This window comes from Callithrix jacchus, chromosome 4 (assembly GCF_049354715.1).
Source record: "Callithrix jacchus isolate 240 chromosome 4, calJac240_pri, whole genome shotgun sequence".
NCBI lineage: Eukaryota > Metazoa > Chordata > Mammalia > Primates > Cebidae > Callithrix > Callithrix jacchus.
The window spans coordinates 5,137,364-5,163,516 of record NC_133505.1 but is presented as its reverse complement, the minus strand read 5'-3'; the positions used below and the strand labels follow the sequence as shown (position 1 = coordinate 5,163,516).

At 44.4% G+C, this 26,153-nt stretch overlaps 1 protein-coding gene across 16 annotated transcripts in view; it reads right to left on the bottom strand.

Moving 5' to 3' along the window:
• The window catches only part of CARMIL1 (capping protein regulator and myosin 1 linker 1), a 468,543-nt gene that overhangs the window by 198,142 nt on the left and 244,248 nt on the right, over window positions 1-26,153 (bottom strand). For 12 of the 16 annotated variants that reach the window (XR_013533622.1, XR_013533623.1, XM_078368170.1 and 9 more), the window contains one exon: window positions 5,369-5,419. Coding sequence is in view for 5 of the 16 variants with exons in the window: in XM_078368162.1 (XP_078224288.1) it covers window positions 5,369-5,419 (51 nt within the window). In the remaining 11 variants the exon portion in view is untranslated. Of the gene's footprint in view, window positions 1-5,368; window positions 5,420-25,714; window positions 25,876-26,153 lie in introns of all 16 variants that reach the window. The other 4 variants (XR_013533624.1, XM_078368165.1, XM_078368167.1 and 1 more) reach the window with 1 other exon arrangement.

Below are 26,153 nucleotides of genomic sequence, written 5' to 3'. Positions count from 1 at the left end.
TAAAAGTAATTGTAGTTTTGCCATTAAAAGTAACAGCAAAAAACGTGATTACTTTTGCATGAACCTAAAAAGTTTTTGCACTTATCCACTATTTATTCAGTGAAAACTGAATGTATGGGCCGGGCGTGGTGGCTCACGCCTATAATCCCAGCACTTTGGGAGGCCGAGGCGGGTGGATCACGAGGTCAAGAGATCGAGACCATCCTGATGAACATGGTGAAACCCCGTCTCTACTAAAACTACAAAAAATTAGCTGGGCATGGTGGCGTGTGCCTGTAGTCCCAGCTACTCAGGAGGCTGAGGCAGGAGAATTGCCTGAACCCAGGAGGCGGAGGTTGCGGTGAGCCGAGATCGCACCACTGCACTCTGGTCTGGTTAACAAGAGAGAAACTCCATCTCAAAAAAAAAAAAAAAAAGAAAGAAAGAAAAAGAAATGTATGGAAGAAACCATCTAAACACGTTTTTCCCTTTTTCACTTCAAAATTTTGCCTCAGAAAGTCCTATCAGGATAAAGTCAGTGTTGTTTTCCCTTGTTTCTAAACTTTTGGCTATTTGTTACACTCTGACCACTTATCAGAGTCGTCCATCCTTCCGCTGTCTTCCATAACAATTCATAGTTTGAATGGATTTAGAAAAATAAATCTGTATTTATCCAAATTAAATCCATATTTCCACAAATACAATACTTCGGAATTTTAAATTGTGCTTAAATGAAATCAGAGTTAAACAAAAGTCCTCTCTCTGCATGTAGATAAATGATGATTTGTTTCCTATTTTAACAAGTGCCCTCCCGTCTCCTACAATCATCAGCAGTTCTTTAAAATAACTCCAGTCTTTCACTCTTTTCCTATTTTTCCTGATAAACAGCCACTATTCTTTTTTCCCGGTTTTTCCCATTACAGCAAATAATCACAGGGCAAGCAGCTAGAGATAGTGGGAGACCGAGTTGGGTCAATGTATTTTACCCTTCCGCATTAAACCTAGAAATATAATGATAAAAGAACACATCCAGAACCAAAGCCACGAGAGATTTATTTCTGTTCCCCGGTGGTATGTTGTACCAGGACACACTGGTAGGATAAATTTTAGAGCAGAAAACCCCTGAATCTCCAGTTAAACATCCCAAAGTACACTGATGAGCTCGGGAGGTAGAAAAAGATCTCACTTCATTATTCACTTGGTCAGCTGACATACACTTATCAAAAGCCCACTATGTGCCAGTCCTGGAAACACAAACAGGACTGAGATGCGTTTCGTCCTCCGGGAGTTAAACGCAGCATTTGAGGCACGAGTTTAAAAGCATTCGTTAGAGTTGAAGTTTCCTTGCTTATCATTTATCAGGACGTGTACATAATTTGGTTTTGAAACGTCATTTAAAGCAGGAAATTATTTTCTAAAAAGTATAGGTACCTTCCTTGATTATTTTAATTTAAAGCTTATGAACAGATATTCATTACCCTTTAATATAGCGCCAAAGTTTTTCTTTCAGTTGAGCCCACTGGCTGGCCCTCCAATGGCCTTTCTGCATAAGCCATACCCACAAGCATGGCTTCCTGCTTCCAGTTTAAGTCTCTTTAAAAATGCCGAACTGGCTGGGCACTGTGGCTCATGCTTCTAATCCCAGCTCTTAGGGAGGCAGAGATGGAAGGACAGCCTGAGCCCAGGAGTTTGAGACCTGCCTGGGCAACATAGCGAGACCCATTCTCTATTTAAAAAAAAAAAAAAGCAGAACTGCAAAATACTTGCAAAGCAATATGAGGGCAGAGGTTTTTTAGATTATTATGCTCCTCACCACCCCTCCCCCAACAATAAAGCTGTCCAGTCTTTAAGACAGCAATTTAAGAAATTCACTTTTATCAATGCACTCATATTTCATTCCTGCATAAAATAGCTTTCATTAAAAACATTTGCTATTGTAACTACCTTAAACAGGTTTACGAATAAACCCATGACCCTCAATAAGCATCTCATTCATTGGTTGGAACAGGTGTGAATAGGTGTGAACAGGTTTCCTCTCTTACAGGCTAACAGCTAGGAGAAGACTAGAGCTAGCATCAGTCAGCATCATCAGGGATAGGAACGGCCACCTTTGGTCAATTTGACTCAGCAAGCTTAGCTGGAGGTCAATTAAGATGTTTCTACTGTACCTGTGCGCTGTCCCTGGGGTAGCAATGACAGTGCTGGGGAGCGAGGAAAGAGTGGTGACACTTCATAGAGGCCCTGAGGAATGACTTCAAGTTCCTCAAGCAAACAAGGAGTGTAGAGGGAAATTTAGGAAAATACTAACGGAGCCAATCAGTAAGGGTGACTGGCTGAGCCTGTGATTAGTCAAAGGTCCAGTGAGGAAGGAGGTCTCTAAAACATACTGAAAGGCATCACAGCAAGGTTCAAATCATGTTCTTCTCTCTTCTGTGGCTATTTTTATCAGGGCTTTGTGCCTAGTCCCCACAACCCGTCATCCACTCCACTCCAAACCACACAAAGGCAGTTGTCACTGGATTAGATTTATGGGCAGGAAGGGGCAGGAAGACTAGTTAGGAAGCTGAGACAGATGTAGGCTGCATGAAGACCTGAGGACCTTTTTTAGTTAGAAATTATACTATCACAACAGAAACTGGTGAATTATTAGGTAAGAGGAGAAACTTAACCCAGACTGTCAATAGCTTTTCCACCAATCAGTTGCTCACCTCACACCCAGAACCTAGGGAGACAGTGCCCATCCCACCTGCAACAGAGCAGATGTAAACGTGATGAAGAGACTGTCCTTCAGTAACTCCCACTCTTCCCCAGGCAGCAGTCCACACTTCAGCTCCTCAGCCAGGCCTCGGCCCGGTCCATCTTTCTGAGCTGTTTCCCTCCCGCCACCCCCTCCTCCACAACCCTCAGTCCACACTCCAGCTCCCCAAATGTACTGAGGTCTTTCAAACCGCTAAGCCTTTTGACCAGTATAAAAACTTATTTGCCTGGTTGATGGGTGATTTTTTAGCCTGTCCTCTCTGCAAACCCTTCCTTGATCTCATTACCCACCCCTTGAAAGAAATGTTGGGGCCTTCCGGGGTGAAGGCACAGTTCTATTTCTTCATCTGGGTGTGGCTGCAGAAGTACTTGCTTTGTAGTTAACTACTGAGATGTGTATCTCTGTTTTGTGCATTTGACAATATATGTTATACATTTCACAATAAAACGACAAAAGTAAACATGTTTAATTAATCAGCACCAAAGAAAACAGAAGACGTCTATGTCACAGTCAGCGCTTCACAATAATATACTTTGTTTTTGTTATTTTTATTTTTTTGAGACGGAGTTTCACTCTGTCGCCCAGGCTGGAGTGCAGTACTGTGATCTCAGCTCACTGCAACCTCTGCCTCCCAGGTTCAAGCAATTCTATGCCTCAGCCTCCCAAGGCACATGCCACCATGCCCGGCTAATTTTTAGTAGAGATGAAACTTTACTAGGTTGGTCAGGCTGGCCTCGAACTCCTGACCTTGGATCTGCCTGCCTTAGCCTCCCAAAGTGCTGGGATTATAAGCATCAGCCACTATGCCCAGCCTACGCTAATGTTCTAAATATAATTATTTCTCCAGAAAATTAGTATCATTGACATTGGTTTTATTTCTCAGTCAAGTCTTAAGCTGCAACATGAAAACCAGCCTTCTCTAAGGGGGAAAGCTGCAAGCAGATCGCTTTGGAAGAAAATCTGCCTTCCTTTATTTCTGATGCTGACAATATCAGCAATCAGAACCCATGTTCAAACTACCCTGGCCAGGCTGGCTGTGAAACTTTATGTGTATCATAGGACGGACCCAAGCCTTTCCTCAGGAGCAGAGCAAGGAGGGGGCAGAATAAGGTCATCCAGCAGAAGGCAGGCAGGTGACTTCACAAAAGGTAACACACTTTCCCTGTGTCACAACATGGTAGGGCATACATATTATTTAGCAGTCTTCTATTCAATAGGGTGCCTGAATATTTTCCTAACCCATAAAATTTCCTTCTGTATTAATTTCTCACCAGTGGGATAATGTCTAATTAACTTCCTCATATCCTGCCTTCAGGTATTTTAATGTACACATAGTTTAGTCCAACTTCATTGACATAGTAATTTATTTATAAACCGTAATAAACATGTAGGCTCACTTTATATTATCTAAAGGGGCTTGGGCCATTGGCATCTCCCCAAAAGTCAGAGCAAATCATGCAAATCCTAAGACTGGAAATCCCAAAAGATCCATTTCATTTGTACCAGTAACATTATACCGCCCTAACTTGGCACATAGGTCAGAATTTACAAAACAGTGGCTAAATGTTAAATTTTAAGAAACAAGAAAGGACTGATGAGCAAATAACACTGCAGCCAAAACATGATAGCACAGTAAGGCTGAAAGTTTCTACCAGACCTTAGCCGTTTTCCTGGGTATGCGGCAGGGAAGCAGTGTTGGTAAGCGGAGGCCTCCCCGGACTAGAATCACACATGTGCCACATATGAGTGGAAGTTTAACCTTGGTCAAGTTACTGAACCTCCCTGTGCCTCAGTTTCCTCGTCAATAAAAGGGATAATAATAAGACCTATGGCTCTCGTAAGATTCTGTTAAGGATTAAGTTATTTACTAAAACAATACTCCAGTAAATGTTATGACCTTTTCAGAAAAAAAAAAAAATCCCAATTTCTTATGACCATTCAGTCCATATCCTATAAAGACGATAAACTCCTTTTAGTTAACATAAAGGAAGTCATTACTGTGATTAATTCACACACTATCCATTCAAATTTTGTACCAAATCATGAAGGACATCTCATGAAAAATGTAATATATCTCCTTTAAAGAACAGAGTGGTGCCTTGTTATTTTTTTATAAGCAACATCAGAGTAGATGGAGAACAGCTGAGATGGTTACATTTCTGGTCGTGTACTCTTTAAAGCTATGACGGTTATTTCCCACATGTCTTAAGTCTCAGAAAAATCTGCCAGTACTGGTCCGAAGAAAACAAGAAGTAGACTTGAACAAAGTGGAAATCAAGCCCCAGTCAAAGAGAAAAATAACTGGGACACGGAGCCTCGGGGACATCGAGCACAAAATCCGTCACTGATTTTCTTAGGATGGCTTTACAGAAAAGAGAAGGAAAACAAAAGGAGGGAAAAAAAGTTTGTCATTACAATCTTTAGGTGCTTCTGGGAAGAAGGAAGGAAAACTTGAAAGTGCTAAGAGAAATGTGAAAACACCTTAAATCAGAAGTGTATGTAAGTGAGGTGTGTGTGTGTTGTTGCAGTGAGTGCCTGTGCGTGCACACACGTAAGAATGCGTGAGTGTGTGTGTGTGAGTCTGCAATGGGTGCGCGTGAGTGTTGAAAGGACGACTTCATCCACACTTACCTTGGTGGGGATTCGCGCTGTTACCAGGAAGGCTCGGCAAGATGTGAGCACCTGTAAGACAGAAGCAGCAGCATCAGGAAAATGCCAAAAAAGTGGGCCCAGTGGGCTCTGGTGCTTCTACAGTGGTTTAAAGATACCAAAGCCGCAGAAGGCCACAGGCTTGGCTCCTGTCGTGTAAGAAGAATTAAGACCTGGGACAGCTTCTTGGTCTCATAAAATGAGTTTTAATTTAAACAGTCCCTGTATCAAAGTTCTTTTAGAACAAATCGCAGGCGAAATCTCTTGAGGGGAAGTCAGTCGGCAGCCCAAAAACCCACCAGGTTATTCAGATTAAGTAAAACAGGTCTCTGTGATAGTAACATACAGATATATAGTCACAAGTCTCACTATATCAACAATTTAATGGAGAAAAACAAGAACCAAGTACTCATTTGCACTTCCCAAATTACAACCACCACCCACATTTGGCCCCTCGCTTTCCATTCTTTGTACTGTAGCTAACATTTAAATAATGCACAGAGTGAAATCAGGCTAAGCTTCCAGAAACTTATCCCTAACTTTGCTTCTCAGCTGTCCCTCTCTCAGTCTTAGAACATTTATGGAAGTTTCCTTTTTGAAACTCAGCTAAGAACATACACGCAGCCTGTGGGGTCCCATATGCCTATAGGTTCCGTTTACCTAGCAGAGGCCTATGTGAATACAAAGGAGCTGAGCTATAAGTTCAGATCTTGAGCCAGGATCATACATCCACACGGCTTACTGGAAAACTTTCCATTATGCAACTCTGAGATTCGGGCAGGCCTCATGAGTATTTTCAAGAAAGAAAGGAAACTCTGGGGCCAGGCACAGTGGCTCACGCCTGTAATCCCAGCACTTTGGGAGGCAGAGGCAGGCGGATCATGAGGTCAGGAGATCAACACCATCCTGGCTAACACAGTGAAACCCCGCCTCTACTAAAAATACAAAAAATTAGCTGGGTGTGGTGGCATGTGCCTATGGTCCTAGCTACTCGGGAGGCTGAGGTAGAAGAACTGCATGGACCCTGGAGGTTGTGGCGAGCAGAGATTGGGCCACTGCACTCCAGCCTGGGTGACAGAGTGAGACTTCGTCTCAAAAAGGGAAGAAAAAAAAAAAGAAAAGAAAGAAAACTCCAAGGTTTCTCAAGTCCTGATGGGAGAATTGCCCTTTTTTCATTTTCCAAATAACTTCCTTGTCACTAAAGCCTGTATTTAGCAAGTTGTGCTTACGTGCTAGTTTAAGAATGCTAGGTTAGAGCAAAACTGTAGAAAGTCAAAAACACTGGGACCTCGGGTTGCTAAAGGACTTGTCCAAAGTCAAACAGCTTCACCCAGACACAAGCCAGGGCTCGAACGGCTGAGCACAGAAAGTAAATCAAGGCTGTGCCCCTGTGGCCTGCTTTATGCCCCTCCCTAGTCTGCCAACTCCAAACAGAAAGGGTGCGTTTTCTATAAAATCCTTCTTTGAATCATCATATCTCACCACTGTAGGGGATAACTCAAGCCAGAAGTATTTATGAGACAGATGAAAAGTTACCTGACACCGGCTGGGAGAGTGTGGTAAGAGCAGGTAGGAAAGTTAAGGGAAAAGACACAGGCCATTTCCAGACCTTTCACCCAGATGCCACAGTCATGCTTATTCACAGGATCAGTTTTTACCTGGGATCATTTTCACAACTTGATTTTAGAGTTGGTGTGCTCTAGAAAGCACTTCTAAATGACTTCTACAAGTGTAGGCAGCAAGTGTTTTCTCAATGCCACGGCAGCGTGTCAGTCTCACAAAAGTGTAGCAACAGATGATGTCTATCTTTGAATATTCCATATGCTGTGAACCATGTCACAGATCTTCCCTGAGGCATTTATCCTTATTTTGACACCCTGCTAAGGCCTTGGGGGCAAGGGAATGGGACATAGCCACAGGCAGTAGAAAGGAAAGGGAAGGGGCAGTGTGGTGGCTCATGCCTGTAATCCAAGCACTTCGGAGGCCAAGGCGGATGGATCACCTGAGGTTGGGAGTTCAAGACCAGCCTGACCAAGATGGTGAAACCCCATCTTTAAAAAAAAAAAAAAAGAAAGAAAGAAAGGGAAGGGCAGGGACGAAGTACGTCCAGGACAAGTGCGTGGAAGTCAAGTGTAGCCAGGTGGTAGCAGGACTGGCTGCATAATTTGGAGGGACATTGTTCAACAATGATTAAGAATTTCAGATGGTAACGATAAGGTATTAACCCAGGGTAGGGAAGTGATGTAACCCACTGCAAGGTCACTGAAGTGACATAACCCACTGCAAGGTCATTTTACGGGAGAAACAGAATTCACACGCCTGGGCCGGGAGGCATGGCAACCTGCTGAAGGGTGCTCAACTCTTTCTGTCTGCTCAAGACGTTTATGGTTTCAGGGCTAAGAATCCTGCATCCCGCGAAACTGGGACTGTCGGTCAATGTATTATTAGTTCGAATTCTGGAATCAGAAAGACTTACATTCAGATTCTGGCTCTGCCACTTTCCGGCTGCATCTACCTGTTAACGACAAAGCCCGTGTCCTCAACCACTGCACTATATCTACACGTTACTACTCAATCGTGCCTCCTTGTGCTCTAGCCCCTGGCGGGTTAGGGTTAGCGTCAGGGTTAGGGCCCTTGTGCTCTAGCCCCTGTCAGATGTGTCCTGTGCAACTGTACAGGCTGCAAGCCATAAAGCTGTCCCTGAGTCGTTGCTACCCGTTGTCAAGCATTTTCTATGTGCCATGAATAGGTGAACACCTTGAGTAGAGTGACATAATCCTCACAACTACATCTGACGTCATCACTCCCCTTTTACAAATGAGTAAACTGAGGCTTAGCAATGTAAGTCACTTCAAGGTCATTCAATTAGAGCAGAAATCATTTATAAAAGCATCAGAGTATAAAAGGTGCTTAAGAAGAGTATAATTTAAATCTTACAGCTTAGTTAACGCCAAAACCGACGTTCTTAACCACGAGGCTGTATTGACACGTCACCACCCAATCCTGCCTCCTTGTGTTCTAGGCCCTGGAAGATCAGCTACAGTGAGGGTAGGAAGGGACAGCCCAGGGCAGCCATGGCAGGGAGAGACCCGCCAAGCTCTCAGCTCGGAGTACCTTTTGCAACATTCCAACAGTTAGTTTCTAAAATGCTGTTTTTAAATCCAAGTATGCCCTGGAGAACTGAACTCTTCTGTCATCAGCACTGGTGACTCTTTGGCTAATATAGCAGTACTCGGGGAGTAAGAGTTTGCAGGCCTTTTGCAAAAGGGCAAGAGATCATTTTGTTGCAGGAGACACACAGGGTTGGATTAAATGGCGTCGGACTGTCAAAGAAGCATGACAGTAATGAAGAGGAATTTAGAAAGGGAGACAAAAGGCCCCAGAGACAGGCTTGGCCTGCACTGCCATTTTGCCTAGGCCTGGGGAGCAGGATACAAGGTGAGAGCTCATCTTTTTTTTTTTTGAGATGGAGTTTCACCCTTGTTACCCAGGCTGGAGTGCAATGGCACAATCTCGGCTCACCGCAACCTCCGCCTCCTGGGTTCAGGCAATTCTCCTGCCTCAGCCTCCTGAGTACCTGGGATTACAGGCACGCGCCACCATGCCCAGCTAATTTTTGTATTTTTAGTAGAGATGGGGTTTCACCATGTTGACCAGGATGGTCTCGATCTCTTGACCTCGTGATCCACCCGCCTCGGCCTCCCGAAGTGCTGGGATAACAGGCGTGAGACACCACGCCCGGCCCGGAGCTCATCTTAAAGGATGAAATACTCACCTTCCCTGAACTAAGCTCCACAGTGCATCTAGCACCTTCTACTCCAGTTCAGCCCCAGGATATGACCTGTCTTTCAAATACTGCTCCTCCCCCATAGTGGAAAAGAAAAAGAAACCAGACAAAATACTGACAGCCATGACCAGGAGCATGGCTACAGGAAGCCAGTCCCCTACTCTCACCATTTTGCCCTTGTTATTATTTACAAAGCAGCACACACATTTCTCTCTTCTCCAGGGGTACTGGTATGATCAACCCACAGTCTTTCCAAAAAGCTTAGGTCCGCAAAACCTCTGTATACAAGTAAAATAACCAACAAATCATAAAACTCACATGCAGGAAGGTCCCAATATCACCTGGTCAAAGACCTAAAGTTCCCTGAGTTTGTAAATCACCTGACAGCAGGTCCAGAGAAACTCGTCGACTCACAGCTAGGTGGTGGCAGAGCTGGAACTAGCAGCCGCCACTCCTCACTCTCAGTCTATTAACTCTCTACTTTCGCCTCATATTAGCAATAAGGTTCAAGGCCAAGAGCCACAGACAGGAACTTGTAGCCTCTTCAGTATTCATAACATACATTTAACTCTGTGAACTTTGCTTCAAAGGAATCCTGGATCCTCTCACGTAGTAATAACTGCCAGTGTTTGCTGGGTACACTGTTCTCACGGATTTGGGTATGTTACCACATTTAATCCTCACAGTCCCCTATGAGGAAAACACTATTATCATCCCCATGGTAAGAGGAAGACACAGGCACATACAGATTCTGTAATTCATGCAGGTCACCCAGCCAAGAGGTGGCAGAGTTGGGACTCGAACCTGGATGGTCTGGCTCCAGAGACGGTGTTCCTAATGACTTATATTGGCTGTCAAATCTCACCTTTCCAAAAACCAGATTCCTCAATAGTCCACACACATGGAAACATAGGAGTCATGAACCTTTACAGCCAGAAAGAAGCAAATAGGTAAAAGGACCAGCAGTACAATGAGAGATGTTTGGACGTCATAAGGAAAAGGACCAATCCCCACTGTGTGAGTGTCTCCTTCCGTCTCTTCCTATGCACCTCTATCTTCTGTTAGTCTCTGTCTGTCTGTCTGAATGTCTCTCTCATCTCTGTTCGGTATCTATCTACGTGATTCTACATGTGCACCTCTCAGTCTATCTGTGCCTCTCTTCACTGGGTCCCCACCCCTCCTCTGACCCCTCCCTCTGCTATTGCTGCCAGTGTCCCCCATACCGCACCCCATCTTGCTTCATCTTCTTCCCCTCTGCTGGTGCCCTCCTCCCCTGCCTTCATCCTGCCCTCCATTCCCAGCTTTCCTCTATGAGAATCAATTGAGAGCTTGTCATTTTATTTATTCTTTTGCAAGACAATAGACAGCAATCACAGAAGAAAGACTGCATTCTGGAAAAGTATTTCACTTGTAACCCAGTCACAGAAAAACTTGAACAAAATATGAACCCAAAATAGTCAAATACTTTTTGACATCATTACACAATGAGCACACTGGTAATGAAGTGATTACAAGGTCCCCTGTGAGAATCTAATTAACAAGTCTTAAAAACTAATCTCAAACATGCACCCAAACAACTGAAATACAACAGCAATGACTAGCACAAGGAGTCAGCTGGCCATTCCTCCCTTTGACAATTGTTGCACTTCAGGGAATAACTCTCCCACTACCAGCCAGCGGTGTGGGGGGGTCAGGCAACCTGCCCTCTCCAGAACAATCACCACAAGAGGCTTCTAGAGTCCACTGACAAGGTATGAACTAGGGTCAGAATATTTAAAACAAGCGGAGAGCTGGGTGTGGTGGCTTGCACCTGTAGTTCCAGCTACTCAGGAGGCTGAGGTGGGAGGATCTGGAGCCCAAGAGTTGGAGGTTACAGTGAGCTATGATGGTGCCACTGCACTCCAGCCTAGGTGACACAGCAAGATCTCATCTCTAAAAATAAGAAAAATAAAAAGAGGGAAAAAAAGGAAGCAGAATGGTCATATGGACTCACCTTTTGAGTAAAGATCAATCTTGTAACAATAGGTTACATAAGGATCTAATGATCATTTCTTCCTTCAATAATATTCAATCACCCAGCAATAATAGGGTTCACAGTCTGTACCCCTCTGGGTCAAGTCCCTTTCTTTAAAGGTATTTTACAGGCAGTGGAAGTACACAGTGTTCTTCAGAAGCTGGATACAGATCAAAATAATTTGTCTGAAAAGAAACACATCCATAAGGGAGCCCAGGCTTTGAAGGAAGACTGCTAAGCCCCGGAAGCTTTGTGGAGGATGGTCCCCATTTCTGGTGGTCAGCGAGGGTCTCCAGAGGCACAGGGAGTTCGCAGAAAATGTGGAAGCAATTGGGAGGTGGAATAGATGAAATCTTCCAAAGCTGACCCAGTCTTTCCTAAGACTGTACCCACTGGTGTGCACAACACGGCAGCAACATTTTAAAGCAAGAGTGAAAACTACAAATACTACTGTTAACAAGCCAGACTGTGACTCTTGTTTTATCATCACAAACTAAGCCAATTAACGAGGCTGCATGCATACTAGAAACCCTAGTCAACTCCGTCTCCCAGGCGGTCTGCCTCCAAAACTGCCCTGGGATTTACATCTTCAGAGGATTTTTAGTGCACACACGTGGTTTCTGGCAGGGTCGGGGCGGCTGCACAGGACACATCCTCTGTGACTTACCAGAAAGTGTTTTCTGATAATGAATCCTTTTTCAGTGCTTAGGACAGGAGGCATCCTGCTTGTAGGGTGTCCAACTCCTTCTGTTTGTACAAGACCTTTCCAGTTTCAGGGCTGAGAATCCTCCATCCCAGAAAACTGGGACTAGGGGTCAATCTACTAGCTTGAATTTTGGAATCAGAAAGACTTCTATTCCGATTATGACTCTCCCACTTAAACCTGACAGGCTTTTGTTGATCTCTAGAGAGTTGGAGATTACAGAATTACAGATTAGCAAGGGTGCCTCATACAAGAGGTGATCAAACAAGAATATTCCTCTATAGGACTATTACTACTGTGTAGATTAAATAAGATACAAGTGCAGATAAAGCCCTACCCCAGAACCTAACATGTCTTTGCTAAATACCAGCTCTTCTTATAACTTAACAGCATTTTAGATTTAGATTTGCAAAGTTAGATTAAACCCACTGAATTTTTAAATAATTGTTTTGGTCAAAAGAACAACATTAAAAACCCACAAAAATACTGATTTTTTTTGGAGACAGAGTCTCACTGTCACCCAGGCTGGAGTGCAATGGCGCAGTCTCAGCTCACTGCAACCTCCGCCTCCCGGGTTCAAGCGATTCTCCTGCCTCAGCCTCCTGAGTAGCTGGGATTACAGGCGCATGCCACCATGCCCAGGTAATCTTTTGTAGTTTTAGTAGAGACAGGGTTTCCCCATGTTGGTCAGGCTGGTCTCGAACTCCCGACCTCATGATCCGCACGCCTTGGCCTCCCAAAATCTCCTGAGTAGCTGGGATTACAGGAGTGAGCCACCGTGCCCGGCAATATTGAAATTTTTTCGAGGCTGAAACTAGGATGAAATTTTCTGTTCAACACACATCTGTGGGCTTGAAGGAGAAAAATTTTCTTGCAAAGCTAAAAAAAAAAACAGCATGCATTGGAAGGAGTATATGTGCTTAGCAGAGGAACCTTCACCACAAAGGGTAAGCTACAGCTTCCCTCCCACCTCCCCTGGGAAGGCCCATTTTTCCACTACAGCCTTAACATGCAAACCACATTTTCAACCTCTGTAATGAATTTCCTCTCCCTTTCATTGAAATGCAAGCAGCAGCCAGTTCCCTCTGAGGCTTCCTGGTTCAACTTTTAACTTCGCAATTTCACTTAGAAACATTTATGAAAGTCCTCCTTACTGTTAAGACTCACAATTTAGTAGAGAACACTACGTTTTCCTATGGAGATGATACGGAGGTCAACTACGGAATCTGCTCATTGCACACTTAATAGAAACTGAAATAAATACTTGTTTTACCATGTAAAATAACTTCATTGCCTAAAGCTTACTGCAGCACAGGCAATCCATCAACTCATGCTTTCTAAATCCACATTCTCTCGTGCAGATTACCAGGAGTGCCTTTTCCTTAAAATTGGGCTCCACGTGCCCAACATTCAACAAACGGTCTTGTACCCCTGAAGTACTCTCTAATATTTGCAAGCAGACTAAATGATGAATGCCGTCATTCCCCGCTCTTAATACTTTCCCATTCCAAACTCCCAGCTCTAAGTGCACTACAGATAAAACCTCATTAATCCAAGACACACACCTAGATGAGGGAGAAGGGCAGGTGATGAGTTTGTTATCCCCACTGCAGAGAGTTGTAAGTGGCAGATGATAAGGGACGTACACAAGGTCACCCAGAAAGCTGAAGAGAATAAAACCTCTCTCCTAGGTCTTAGCCTAACCCCAGAATCAGCCATGACGAACACCATCCTTTCTGGCAGCAAGACACTTCACCCAAAGGGAATACCGAAAAGTACCACATTTTAATGAAATTCCTGACCTTAATTCATTTTTAAACTTAGACCTTCAGCTGGGTGTGGTGGCTCACGACTGTAACCCCAGCACTTTAGGAGGCCGAGGCAGGCGGATGACCTGAGGTCGGGAGTTCGACCAGCCTGACCAACATGGAGAAACCCCATCTCTACTAAAAATACAAAATTAGTCGGGTGAGGTGGCGCATGCCTGTAATCCCAGCTGCTTGGGAGGCTGAGGCAGGAAAATCACTTGAACTCGTGAGGTGGAGGTTGCAGTGAGCCAAGATTGTGCCATTGAATTCCAGTCTGGGCAACAAGAGTGGAACTCCATCAAATGAATGAATGAATGAATGAATGAATGAATGAATGAATGAATGAATGAATAAGGGCTTCACTCTTCATGGGCAGCTATGGGATACCTTGTCATTAACGGATGTGCCCCGGTAAGGACTAGAGTATGGTTTGCAAACTACGGCTTAAAAGCCAAACCCAGCCTCTTCCCGCTACCCACCGCCCCCACCCCGCCCTGCGGAAGTATTTCTGATATCGTTTTGTTGGGACAGACCATACCCGTTTATGTAACGTACTGTCTCTGGCTGCCTTCACACAGCAGTTTTATGGCTCACAAAGCCCAAGACATCGTTGTTGACTCCTGGTCTAGTGGTTTAGAGAACAAATTGTGGAATTAAACTGCCTGGGTTTGAAACCAAGCTTCACTATTTATTAGATACGTGGCTCAAAGCAAATTACTAAACCTTTTCTGTGCCTCAATTTCCTCCTTGTTTTTCTGTAAGATACAGGATGTCACTCTGTTACCCAGGCTAGAGTACAGTGGAATGATCAGGGCTCACTGGAGCCTCAACCTCTTGGGCTCAAGTAATCCTCTGGCCTCAGCCTCCTGAGTAGCTGGGTCTACAAGCATGTGCCATCATGCCCAGCTAGTTTTTAATTTTTACAGGATAGGGTAGTGCTGTGTTGCCCAGGCTGGTCCCAAAATTGTAACCTCAAGCAATCCTCCTAGCTCAGCCTCCCAAAGGACTGGGATTGCAGGCATGAGCCATCAAGGCACCACACCAGGCCCTCTTCTCTATAAAAATGAGAGAAATATAATCTAAACTTGGTGGAATTATGCTGGTTAAATGAGTTAATACCCAAAGTGCTAAGAAGAGCTATATGGGGTCTGTTATTGTTATTCATATTTTAATATGATAATAAAATTTTATCTCCATAATGATATTAGAACAAGAAGAAAGGTATCCAGATTTAGCCTGAGCCTGGCCTCAAGTTACCCAAGTGGCCTAACCATGAACAAGGTACAGTTTCTGCAGACCTTACTTTACCCAAATTTAAAATAAGAGGATGGGTGGGAAGAGGTCTCAAAGTTACCTCCCTACACTCTGAGTCCATGACTTAGGCCACCTCTGGGATTCTCTTCCGTTGTGTGGAGTTCTAGGAATGACAAGTCCCCAGTAAATATTTGCTGGCAGGAATTAATTCCCCCTTAGGACTCTGCTCCCTGGACAAACAGATGCTCCTTCTATAGGGGAGCAGGAAGTCACTGAGTTCGGTTTTCTATTCGGATGTCTAGTTTCAGAGGAAATCTATGTTCTCTAACACCTGTGCAAATTCATTTCTTTTCACCTAATTCACTTCTTTTCACATTATGTAGAAATGGAATGTTTACATACAGCATGCCAGACACGGTCATTCCGTTCTTCCCAAAATCCCACTATTGCAAGTTGTAAGGTGTTATCGAAGCATAAAACACACATGTCTAATCTTCCCCACAGGTGAGCACAGGGGCCAGCACACATCAGATCCCCTTTCAAAGCATCAGCTGATACAGAAGTCTGGAATCTCCCATAGTGACGCTGTCAGAACAAAGTATCTCTAGGTCAGAGTGATGACATATCTTCTTTAATGACAGCACCTTAGCAGTGACGTACAAACAGGAATGGGCACAGGATGATCATTCTCAGCATGAGGCCCAAGCTCCAGGCCCACAGGGTCCATGAGGGTTTTGTGTTAAGGAATTCACATGTGACAGAACTCCTACCCAGGCCTGCAACCATTGGGTGAGCAGAGACCAAGGGACTCACAGGTCTGCACAGGGCCTGTGTGGTTAAGAGACCTCATCTGGTCATCACTGTCTATTTAGGTTTTAAATAAATTCACAAAAAACAGAATCACAGTTATTTAGGGAGTACAGAAAAACTGTAACTATACAGTTCATATTAACCTAATTAATTATAAAAACTTCTGCCTCCCCAACAGAGCCAGCCTCTTTTAGAACACATCCATTTGAGGATCACTAGAACCCAATTCTAGCTAAAGATGAGAGACCTCAGAGGGATCAGGGGATGTGTGTGCCCTTTTCCTTTATTTTACAGATGAGGAAACAGATCAGGAAGAGTTAAATCGTTCCTCTGTGCCTATTAGGGCTCATTCTTGGTTTCAAGCCACAGAATTTTAAGCAAAATAAACTTACTCAAAGGAAATGGAGTTCTTATAATCAAAAGAACAACCAGAGCTCAATAGAGACAGGAACCAAATCAACTCTACAGATGGGAGAAGCAGGGACTAATAAGGAGTTCCTCTGGCTGTCCTTGTGGAATGATTGATTCCAGTCTCACACCCTAGCATGATCTCTCTCAAGATTCAAAACCTCGAGGGCAAAGGTCCCCTTCCCGGGCCTGGCACCCAATAAAGACCACATGGAATTGCTCAAAAGTTGAGACCAGTTGTAGCTATGGCCTAGTGCCAATGAGCATTGGCTCCAGGGCGGCTGGGTCTGAACTCCCATGGGACCACTCACTACCAGCCACGAAACAACCTTGGACAGGAAACCTGGCCTCCCATGCCTCTGTGTCCTCACCTGAGATGATACATGCAAAATACAAATACCTGGCACACAAAGGGAGCCAACAAATGCTAAACGGCAGAGGTGGAACCAGAAATCCGTTTCACTTTTCTTTCACTGTAAGTCTCTTGCTGCAGTCCTTCCCCAACCTCCATCATTTCAACTTGTCTGTGCTTCCCCGCCTTACCTTACCATCTTCTCAAGCCAAGGAAACACAAATGTCACTTCGCTCTCCCTCCCTCATTGTATTAGCAGGTTCTTCCAATGAAAAAATACACATTTTCTTTCCTCCTTTCAGAACAAAGTTATAGTTTCCCACTTTGCAGCAAGGTGGTTGGCATATGGCGGGGTGAGCGGGGGAGGTTGATTTAGATCGAACACCGTTACATAAATAATCACAGAGACAGTCTTCATTGAATTCAGAGATTAAAAAATAAGGAAAGAAGGAGAATAGAAGTTCTGGAGGAATCTTATCAAGAAATTAAGGTAGGTATAGAATTTAGACGAGGGGTACAATCCATTGGTGGGTGGTTAAATCAGTTCATTAGCGTTTAATGAGAATATAACAGACTACAGTGAAAAGGAAAAGAAAGTCAAGGCAAAGCGAGTAGAAAACGGAATCTTCATCAAACTTGTCTGAGTGATGTCAGTATGCACACGGCACTCACAAGCAAACGTGTGTGCACAGCTCTCGAAATCAATATAAGATACATGTCAGGCCAGGCACGGTGGCTCAAGCCTGTAATCCCAGCACTTTGGGAGGCTGAGGCAGGTGGATCACGAGGTCAAGAAATCGAGACCATCCTGGTCAACATGGTGAAACCCCGTCTCAACTAAAAATACAAAAAATTAGCTGGGCATGGTGGCACATGCCTGTAATCCCAGCTACTCAGGAGGCTGAGGCAGGAGAATGGCCTGAACCCAGGAGGCGGAGGTTGCGGTGAGCCGAGATCACGCCATTACACTCCAGCCTGGGTAACAAGAGCGAAACTCCGTCTCAAAAAAAAAAAAAAAAAAAAGATGCATGTCTTACTCTGGGTCCAGGTTTTGAAAGTTTGATAAGCACGAGCATAAGCACCCTATGCACCTGTGGGCGGGATCCACCGTGAGGCTATAGATGAGGGTGATGCAGCTGGTAAGATGGCAAGAACATGAGCTTTAGAGTGAGAGACACTTCAGGAGAAGTCTCAGCTTTGCCATTTTGTGTGCTGAGAGGTATCAGGCAGGTTGCTTGAAATCTTCAGGCCTCAGCTTCTAAACTGGAGATGCTTCACTCCTAAATTGGAGACAATCTGTATCTTAGTGTAAGTACTAGAGAAAACCTATCAAGTGCTGAGCATACAGCAGATACTAATATAAAAGGAGCCATAATAACTGTCCTCAAACCTACAGAATATAGCTCTCAAAATGCTCTACAGGGATAAAAGTCTGAGACCCGCAGAGACAGTGTGCAAACTTGCTAGTAAGAAACAGCTGAGCCTAGAAGCCTGGTCTCCTGGTCTCAGCCTTGTTCATAACATCATCTTCAGCATGTGGCTTGAGTCAGTGCAAGGGGGAGATTACTCCCATGGTAACTATAACCTATTTAAGAACTAGAAAGAATTTCCATTTCTACATGGTGACGTGATAAACTTTGGTACAATGGAAGAATGGGCTTTGAATCCAGAGCAGTTTAGATCCAATTAATTACCAACTCCTCCATTATCAACTACCTAAACTCCTGAATCTTACTTTTCTTACCTGTCGACTGGGTATAAAATAGACTCTGGTGGACAGTTGTGAGGGTGAAATGGGATGACATGTAAAAAGCCGAGCAGTACCATGCCTAGCACTGTCCTAGACATGCTGAACTTCATTCATAGGTGATGTTAATACCTGGCTCTAAATCTTTTTTTTTTTTTTCTATTTTATGTAGAGATGGGGTTCTTGTTATATTGCCCAGGCTGGTCTCAAACTCCCGGGATCAAATGATCCTCCCAGCTCACACTTTCTACATAGCCCCCACTTCTCTCATCAGGGGACACAACACGGCATCCAATCACACAGAGCGCTATGCTCTGAAACTCTACCACCCCAGTTTGAGTTCTGGCTCTACCACTTACAAGCACGAATGATCCTGAGAAAGACCTCTGTGTGCCTTACTTTCCTCACCTGCAAAATATGGGATCACAATACACACCTCACTGGAGGTTTTCCTAAGGATTAAAGAAGGTGATACACACAAGGTGCTCAGAAAAATGTTGGCAATAGTCAGAGCAAGTCATCATTAATCCTGCATCCCTAAAGACAGGATGATCAGGAAGCTTTTTAATTCTTGAGCCTTCTTGTTCATTCTGTCATACCCTGGGCCATGTTAGTTATTGCCTGAAATTATAGTATTTCAAAGGATTTCTAATTCAGGCATCCCACTCTCCACCCACAATTTTTTTTTTAAGAGATGCGATCTTGCTCTGTCACCCAAAGTGGAGTACATGGAGTGCAGTGGTGCAGTCTCGGCTCACTGCAGCCTCGACCTCCCAGGCTCAAGCGATCCTCCTGCCTCAGCTTTTCAAGTAGCTAGAACTACAGGCATGAGCCACCACACCCAGCTGATTTTTAATTTTTTTTTTTTTTTTATAATCAATGAGAGCTTGTAATGTTGCTCAGGTTGGCCTTGAACTCATGGCCTCGCCTCCTCAAGTGCCAGGACAACTGGCCGGAGCCACCGCGGCCCCCCGTGATTTTTAAAATTTTTATAGAGGTAACTTCTACATTGCCCAAGCTGGTCTCAAACTCCTCAGCTCAAGTGATCCTCCCACCTGCTCCTCATAAAGTATTTGGATTACATTCGTGTGCCACTACACCTGGCCCCCACAATCCTTTAATTTGGATTACAGGCATGCGCCACTACACTTGGCCTTCACACTCTTTAATGTCTTCTCAAAGTGTGATCCAGGAGCTGGAGAGGCTGGCATGACTTAGGAACTTGTCAGAAATGCAGAATCCGAGGCCTCAGCCCAGACCTGCTGAATCAGAATCTGCATTTTATTAAAATCCTCAGGTGATTTACATTAGCATTACCATTGGAGAGGCACTCATAGGTATATAGTTGCCCTATTCAGGCACTGCCCCCACCCTGCTTATTGCCCCCTGACACGTCCAGGTCATTCTCCATCAGCACTAACCTACCTTCATCCCACTGAAACCCCGCTGAAATCGCTCCTCCACGTGTTAATGCCCTCCGCCTTCGTGTTCCTTGTCCTTTTATTACTCTCACAGAGTAAAACCTCAGCCTTGGCTGAACTTACCTAGCTGCCTGTTCCATGCTTGCAGTGGGAACTGCCAAGCACAGCTGGAGAACTGATATAACCAGCAAGTCGATTCCACGCCTTTCATCTGGGAAGATGACTTTCCCTCCTACTTCACAGAGATACAGAAATTATCAGAATGGTATCACTTGCCATCCCACTCCAAATCTCCACACCTGCCCACACCTGCACCTGTATCCATGCCCTCCTCCTCCTCTCCTTCTGAAGTGCTGGAGATAAACACCCATCCCTTCATGTGGGATCTGGATTACATCCCACCTGTCCGTGAAGGAAACTCAGGCCACTATGCTTTCCCTTCCAACTCAGAATATCCAAACAGAAATGTTTAGACCTAGAGCTATATGCCTGGGTCCTACACACCTCTTGGAGTCCCCTCTGTCTCCACCCTTTGGGCCCAACTTCTCAAAAAAGACATCTATACTCATTGTCTTCATCTACCTGCCTCAAGATTACTCGTCCAGTGTTCAAAATTGCCTTCTGTCCCCACAACTCCACTGAAATTGCCCTGCTTGAGGTGCCAATCTTGGTTGCTAAATTCAGCCTCAGGGTTGCGAAATCCAGGCATTTTCTAACCAGATTTCTCCTTAGCACTGGGCACAGCCCTTTATGCTTGATGTTCTCGTTTCCATACATTTTCCACCAGCCTCTCTGGTTATTCCCAGTCACATGTGCATTCCCCACTCCCTGCCACCATTCATTCTGTCTCACTTCAGTCCGTCCCAGATGACTCCCAAGTTTATGCACAGCACAGATTTCCCTTCGATCATCAGATCTATTAATTCAACTCCACTTGTACATCACTCCAACCCCTAAACTCAGCATGTCAACGACTAAACCATCATTTTTTTTCCCCAAAAATCTGCCCTTCCCACAAGAGTTCTGGCTCAGAAACAAGGAAAGTCATCCACATGGTTTCTGAGGCCAGAAATCCAAGCACTGTCCCCTTCACTTCCTGTCTTGGTCCTTCTCCGAGTTCAGTGCAGTCTACCTCTCCAAACGCCTCTTATGTCCATTCACTTCTCTCCACCTCTATGACTATGATACTATTCCAAGCCACCACCACCTTGCTCCTGGGCCACCTGCAATTGCCTTCTAACAGATCCACTCGCCCCTCAAATCACCTACTCATATAGGATCTGAACACGATCTTTTAAAAGCCCAATCACTGTCATGTCCCTTCTCTGCTTAGGCTCTTCCGTGACACTGCACCACTCCACTGGCCCCTGCCTCTACCTCCAGCCTCAGTTCAACCCAGCCGCACTGGCCTTCTGTTGGTCTCCCAAGAGGAGGGCTCCTGCCTCACCTCTGCTTTAGGTGCTCTCCTTTCCCCCTTGCTTTACCTTCACCAGGCTCACACCTACTCATCCTTCGGGTCCCAGCCTAAAGGACTTCCCTAAGAAAGTCCAGACTACACTGGGTCTCACTATGATATACACCCACCGTATCTGCACATTGTCTTACGAATACTTATCATGGTTTTAATTAACAGTGGGATTACATGTTTAACATCTACCAGTCCCATTAGACTGCAAGATGCCTGGGAGCAGGGACCACATCTGTCCTATTCAAAGCTCTATTTTTTAGTGCCCGGCACATTCCTGGCATAAAGTAAGTGCTCGATATCTGTTGAGTGAATTAATGCAACAAGTTTTACTGCTCTTTCTCACCCTGTTTCCACCTCTGAAAATTCAGGGTTTTAGAAGGTAAAAAGTTGCTACAGTCTGTGAGTCTGATTATAATAATTCCGTTCTGCCTGTTTTCTCCTGCTGCCCACCACATAATTTACACATTCTTGCGATTTAACAGCCATATCCTACAAGGGAAGTACCTGAAAATCTATTGTTTGCAGCTTACCGACTTAAAACAGATCTACTAGCGACTCCCCAACTCACCTGCCAAAATAAAAAGAAATAGAACAATAAAGAGAGAGCCTAGTAGAGGAAAGGCGTACAAGAGCCAAGTGCCGGCATCTCTGCCTCTTGCTCACTGTGTTCAAAGAACTTGTTCTCTCACAAATTCACTCCAGAAAGACAGGGTTCCAGTTCCAGAGTTCTGCCGTTATTACGGTCTGGGAACATCGTTTCTAACGACGTGCGCACGGTAAGCAAAATCCACTTTAATAAAGGATTTCGGGTATCTGATGACTTTCTGGATCTTGGTTTTGCTCTTGACTGTGCCAGCAGGGCTACAAGGTTAAGTCCACAAAACCAAATAATTTGTGAAGGGCGGGTCAGGGTACCGCTGAGGCAGACCTTCTATGAGATACACAAATCATCATATATTATTTTAGTGGCAATGAATAGACAACTGAAACACGAGGCAGCCCATCTAAACCAGGGCACACAGAAAGGACACGCTCAAGGGAGCAATGCTCTTTCTAAAGAGGGAGAATATTTTCTTTTTCAAAGCTTCAGGTCAATGAGATGAGCTGGTGTTTCGCTCAGGCAACACAGAAACATCATTCACTTACTGAAATAACTCCATCCAGCGCTTTGCCAAACATCTCAAGGTTTCAAAATAAACTGAAATTTCACGCAGAGCTTTTTAAGCCAAACCCAGCCTTCACATAACGGGAGGAAGCAAAAAGTTGATGGGTTTAGTCATAAACACTGCCGCCACTACACCTTTTAATGTAGAAAGTAGCAACTCGGGCTCTCTGCAAAGCTGTGCCTCCTCCTCCCTGCCTCAGTGGGAACCAGCAAACTGTGATTCCTCTGTCTTCACTGCTACAGATCCCTCTCCAACCTTTCTCCTCCCCTGCACTTCGCCAGAAACAGGCCAGGTGCCCCAGTCTGGTATTAACCACTTCCTAGTGTGAAACAGGGAACGCTCCACCTGTGTTACTATTATTTTTTAATTTTTATTTTTTATTTTTTGAGACAAAGTCTTGCTCTCTCACCCAAGCTGGAGTGCAATGGTACAATCTCAGCTCACTGCAACCTCCGCCTCCTGCGTTCAAGTGATTCTCCTGAATTAGCTTCCTTAGTAGCTGGGACTACAGGTGTGTGCCACCACAACTGGCTAATTTTTGTATTTTTAGTAGAGACAGGATTTTACCACATTGGCCAGGCTGGTCTCGAACTCCTGACCTCAGGTGATCCGCCCACCTCAGCCTCCCAAAGTGCTGGGATTATAGGCACGAGCCACCACACCTAGCCTCTATTATTTTTAAAGCTCATCATCTCCCCTCCCAAGGCAGCAAACTCCAGGTAGATCCTTCACCCACAATCCCTACTGCATCCAAAGAAACGTATGCCCAAGGCGGCCCAGCTCCAAAACCCATAAGATCCCATCTTGCCTCCTCTGAGTACGCTGGCATGGTGATAAAGGACTGACCAGCCAGCAAAGGGACCAGTGGATTCAGGAAGCCCCAACTTCCCTCTCTCTCTCTCAGAAGTTGTCCACAAACAACTTCCTGAAACCCTGGTTCAAACTCCCTCCACTCTATGTGGCTCCTCAAATGCAGGCAGGAGAGAAATGGAGGCCCCTTTTGCTGAGCCAGGCAGAAAGCAGAGCCTGAAACCAGAGTAATCTTAGAAGTCGGGCGAGGCAAGGTTACACCACAGGATGAGTCTTCCTTACTCTCTCTCTCTTGCTAAAATGAATTTCAATTAGATTAGCACTCGTGGTTTACAAATACTGTCGTTAAATATTCGAGTAATTCTTCCAGCCAGTCATTACTGAGCGCTTGTCTTGTGCCAGGCACCAAGGATGAAAAGACACAAAGCTCTGCCTTCGAGCAGCTTATATTGCACTCAAAGGAGATGAGACACAAACGAGTAGGTAAACGTGGTATCTCTACGGAGGTAAGTGCCACGGAGAAAAACGTAGTACAAAGAGAACAGGGACTGCTTGACGCCTGGGGGTTATGGAGAGGAGTGATGGGAGAGGTGGGTGGCATTTTTAAAACAGCTTGGTGAGACCTGATTATGAAGTGGCATTGGAGAAGACTGAAAGGCAGTAAGAGAATAAACCACATGGCTATCTAGCATAAGCATGGTCCAGGCAGAGGGAACAGTGAATGCAGAGGCCCTGAGGCAAGGGCATCCCTGCAGCAACTGACAAATAAAGAAGAGCAGCTGCTTGAGGGGAGTAAGCAAGGGGAGGTCAGAGGGGCGATAAGGTGGGGGTGAGGGCAGCCGGGAGGTCTGGGAGGCTTCACAGGCCGTTGTCCACACTTCGTTCTGACTGATAATTGCCCTGAAGGCCAATCTCTGACTGCCATGTTGCAAGCAGACAAAGTGGGTGAGAGGAGAGTGGAAGCAGGCAGCCAGGCAGGGGCCGCGGACAATAGCTTGTGAGAGATGGTGACGGTTAAGCTACAGGGGTTAGCAGGGCGCTGGAGCTGGTCAGACCAGATACACACTGATGATGGAGCCCACTGGCTTCGCTGATGAAGTGAGTTTGAAATGTAAGAGAAAACTAGTTATTTTGCTAAAGGTAACAGTTCGGTTCACACCCATGAAAGAATTACAAAGCAATTCAATTTCAATGACTCCTGGATTGGTCTAGGTACTATGTTACCCAGGTAAAGGACAAAAAAAAACCTCTTATGGAAGAAATTCAACTTGACAGCAAAGAATTGGTTCCAGAATTTTCCAAGTGTTAGTCCGAAGATTATCAAATTATCTCTGTCCTCTCCTGCCCAACCACCATCCACATGCTTTAATAATTTCAACCGTATACTGTAAATATCATACCTGTAACATATAACCAGAGAGTCTATTTAAATTCTAAAAAGCAACTTTGGGAAAAGGGACAATGGGAACATCCTTTTACTTTTTCTCTGTTCCCCTGAATAGCGTTCTCTCACAGAACTTTCTGGAAATGTTCTGTATCTGCAACATTCAGATACAGAAGCCACCAACCACGAGGTAGCTACTAAGCACTTTGGTGTGACTGAGTAAATTTTTTATTTAATTTAAATTAATATAGCTATTACAGGTAGTGGCAATCATACTGGACCATACAGCTCTAGAAGAAGAAAAAATTACTACATCTCTTCCTGGGGGGGATATTAAAATTAGCAACTGCAACCCTGAACAACATTATTAATTAAGAGCTGAGACATAACAAGGTTATGAAAGGAAAGGTGAAACACATGTCAACTGTTAAAATCATTCAAAACCGTATAAATGTTAGTTCCTGTGAAATAAGCATAAATACACTAAGTATATGATACAGGGAGATAAACTATCATACAACATGTAAGAAAACCGTAAAACTAGAACTGTATCATAAATCTAAAGTATGTTAGCTGTTTAATAATTAAAATGTAAAACGTTCATGAATCATACATTAGACTTTCCTCTTAAAATTTAATTATAAAATAAGTAAAAAATAGATTGGCAAAATCAGAAAGCACGTGTTCTTGTTTTTTTATTATGCCCTAGAGTTGTCACGTAATTCTCCTATTCCTGCATATATTCTTTGAGAAAAGAAACAGTGAAACAGTAGCTGGCTTGGTCTTAACAGTTTCTGAATACATTTTCTTGGTTTTTGCAATTCCAGTACCTCACAAGCCGTCATTCTAACACTGTCATTCAAAATGGGATTTTCTTCCTTAATGCGTATTCAGTGCTAACATTTTAAATGTCGCATAAAAATAAAGACAGAAGAGTCTTATTATAATTGAACTACACCCCTGCTCTAAGTTCAAAGCACTCTCTGACATCAGTTACCTATTTGTTTTTCTCCCAAGATCACCATGAATGAAAGGGCGGGTGTTAGGATCACCATTTTTCAGTTGAGGAAATCAAGGCAGAAAAAGATTAATGACAGTCAATTTCACAGTGTAAATATATAGCTCAGTCAGAAAAGAAGGAGAGAAATTAGGCAGGTGTAAAAAGGGAAATTAATTGAAAATGAGAAAAAACCTACATGCAAATCCTTGATTGGCAAATTCAGTAGGCTGAGAGCCAGGTCTGAGAAATGCAGACTGAGGAACAAATAGAGTTGATGGCACTGTCTGTCCCGCTGGCCCTCTGTCTCAGACCTTCCACATGTCCCACCAGCGTCCCTGAGGTCTGGCAAGTTGCTGGCTACACAACCGGAGGGTGAAGAGCATAAGGTGCTTTAGTTAGGATCGATTCGTGAGGTGACTGTCAGTATAATGGGGTTCATTTATTCATCAGCAAACCCTACCACATTCAAACGACAGGGCAACATTTGTGAATAATCTCTTAATCCAACAGCTGGAGAATGAGCTTTCATCCATCTTCCTTTGAAACGCTCAGGCTCACCCTAGTCATATCGCTGAATTGCACGGCCCAAGAGATGAATAGGGCAATTCAATGAGTTTAGAGTTTAGCCTTGAATT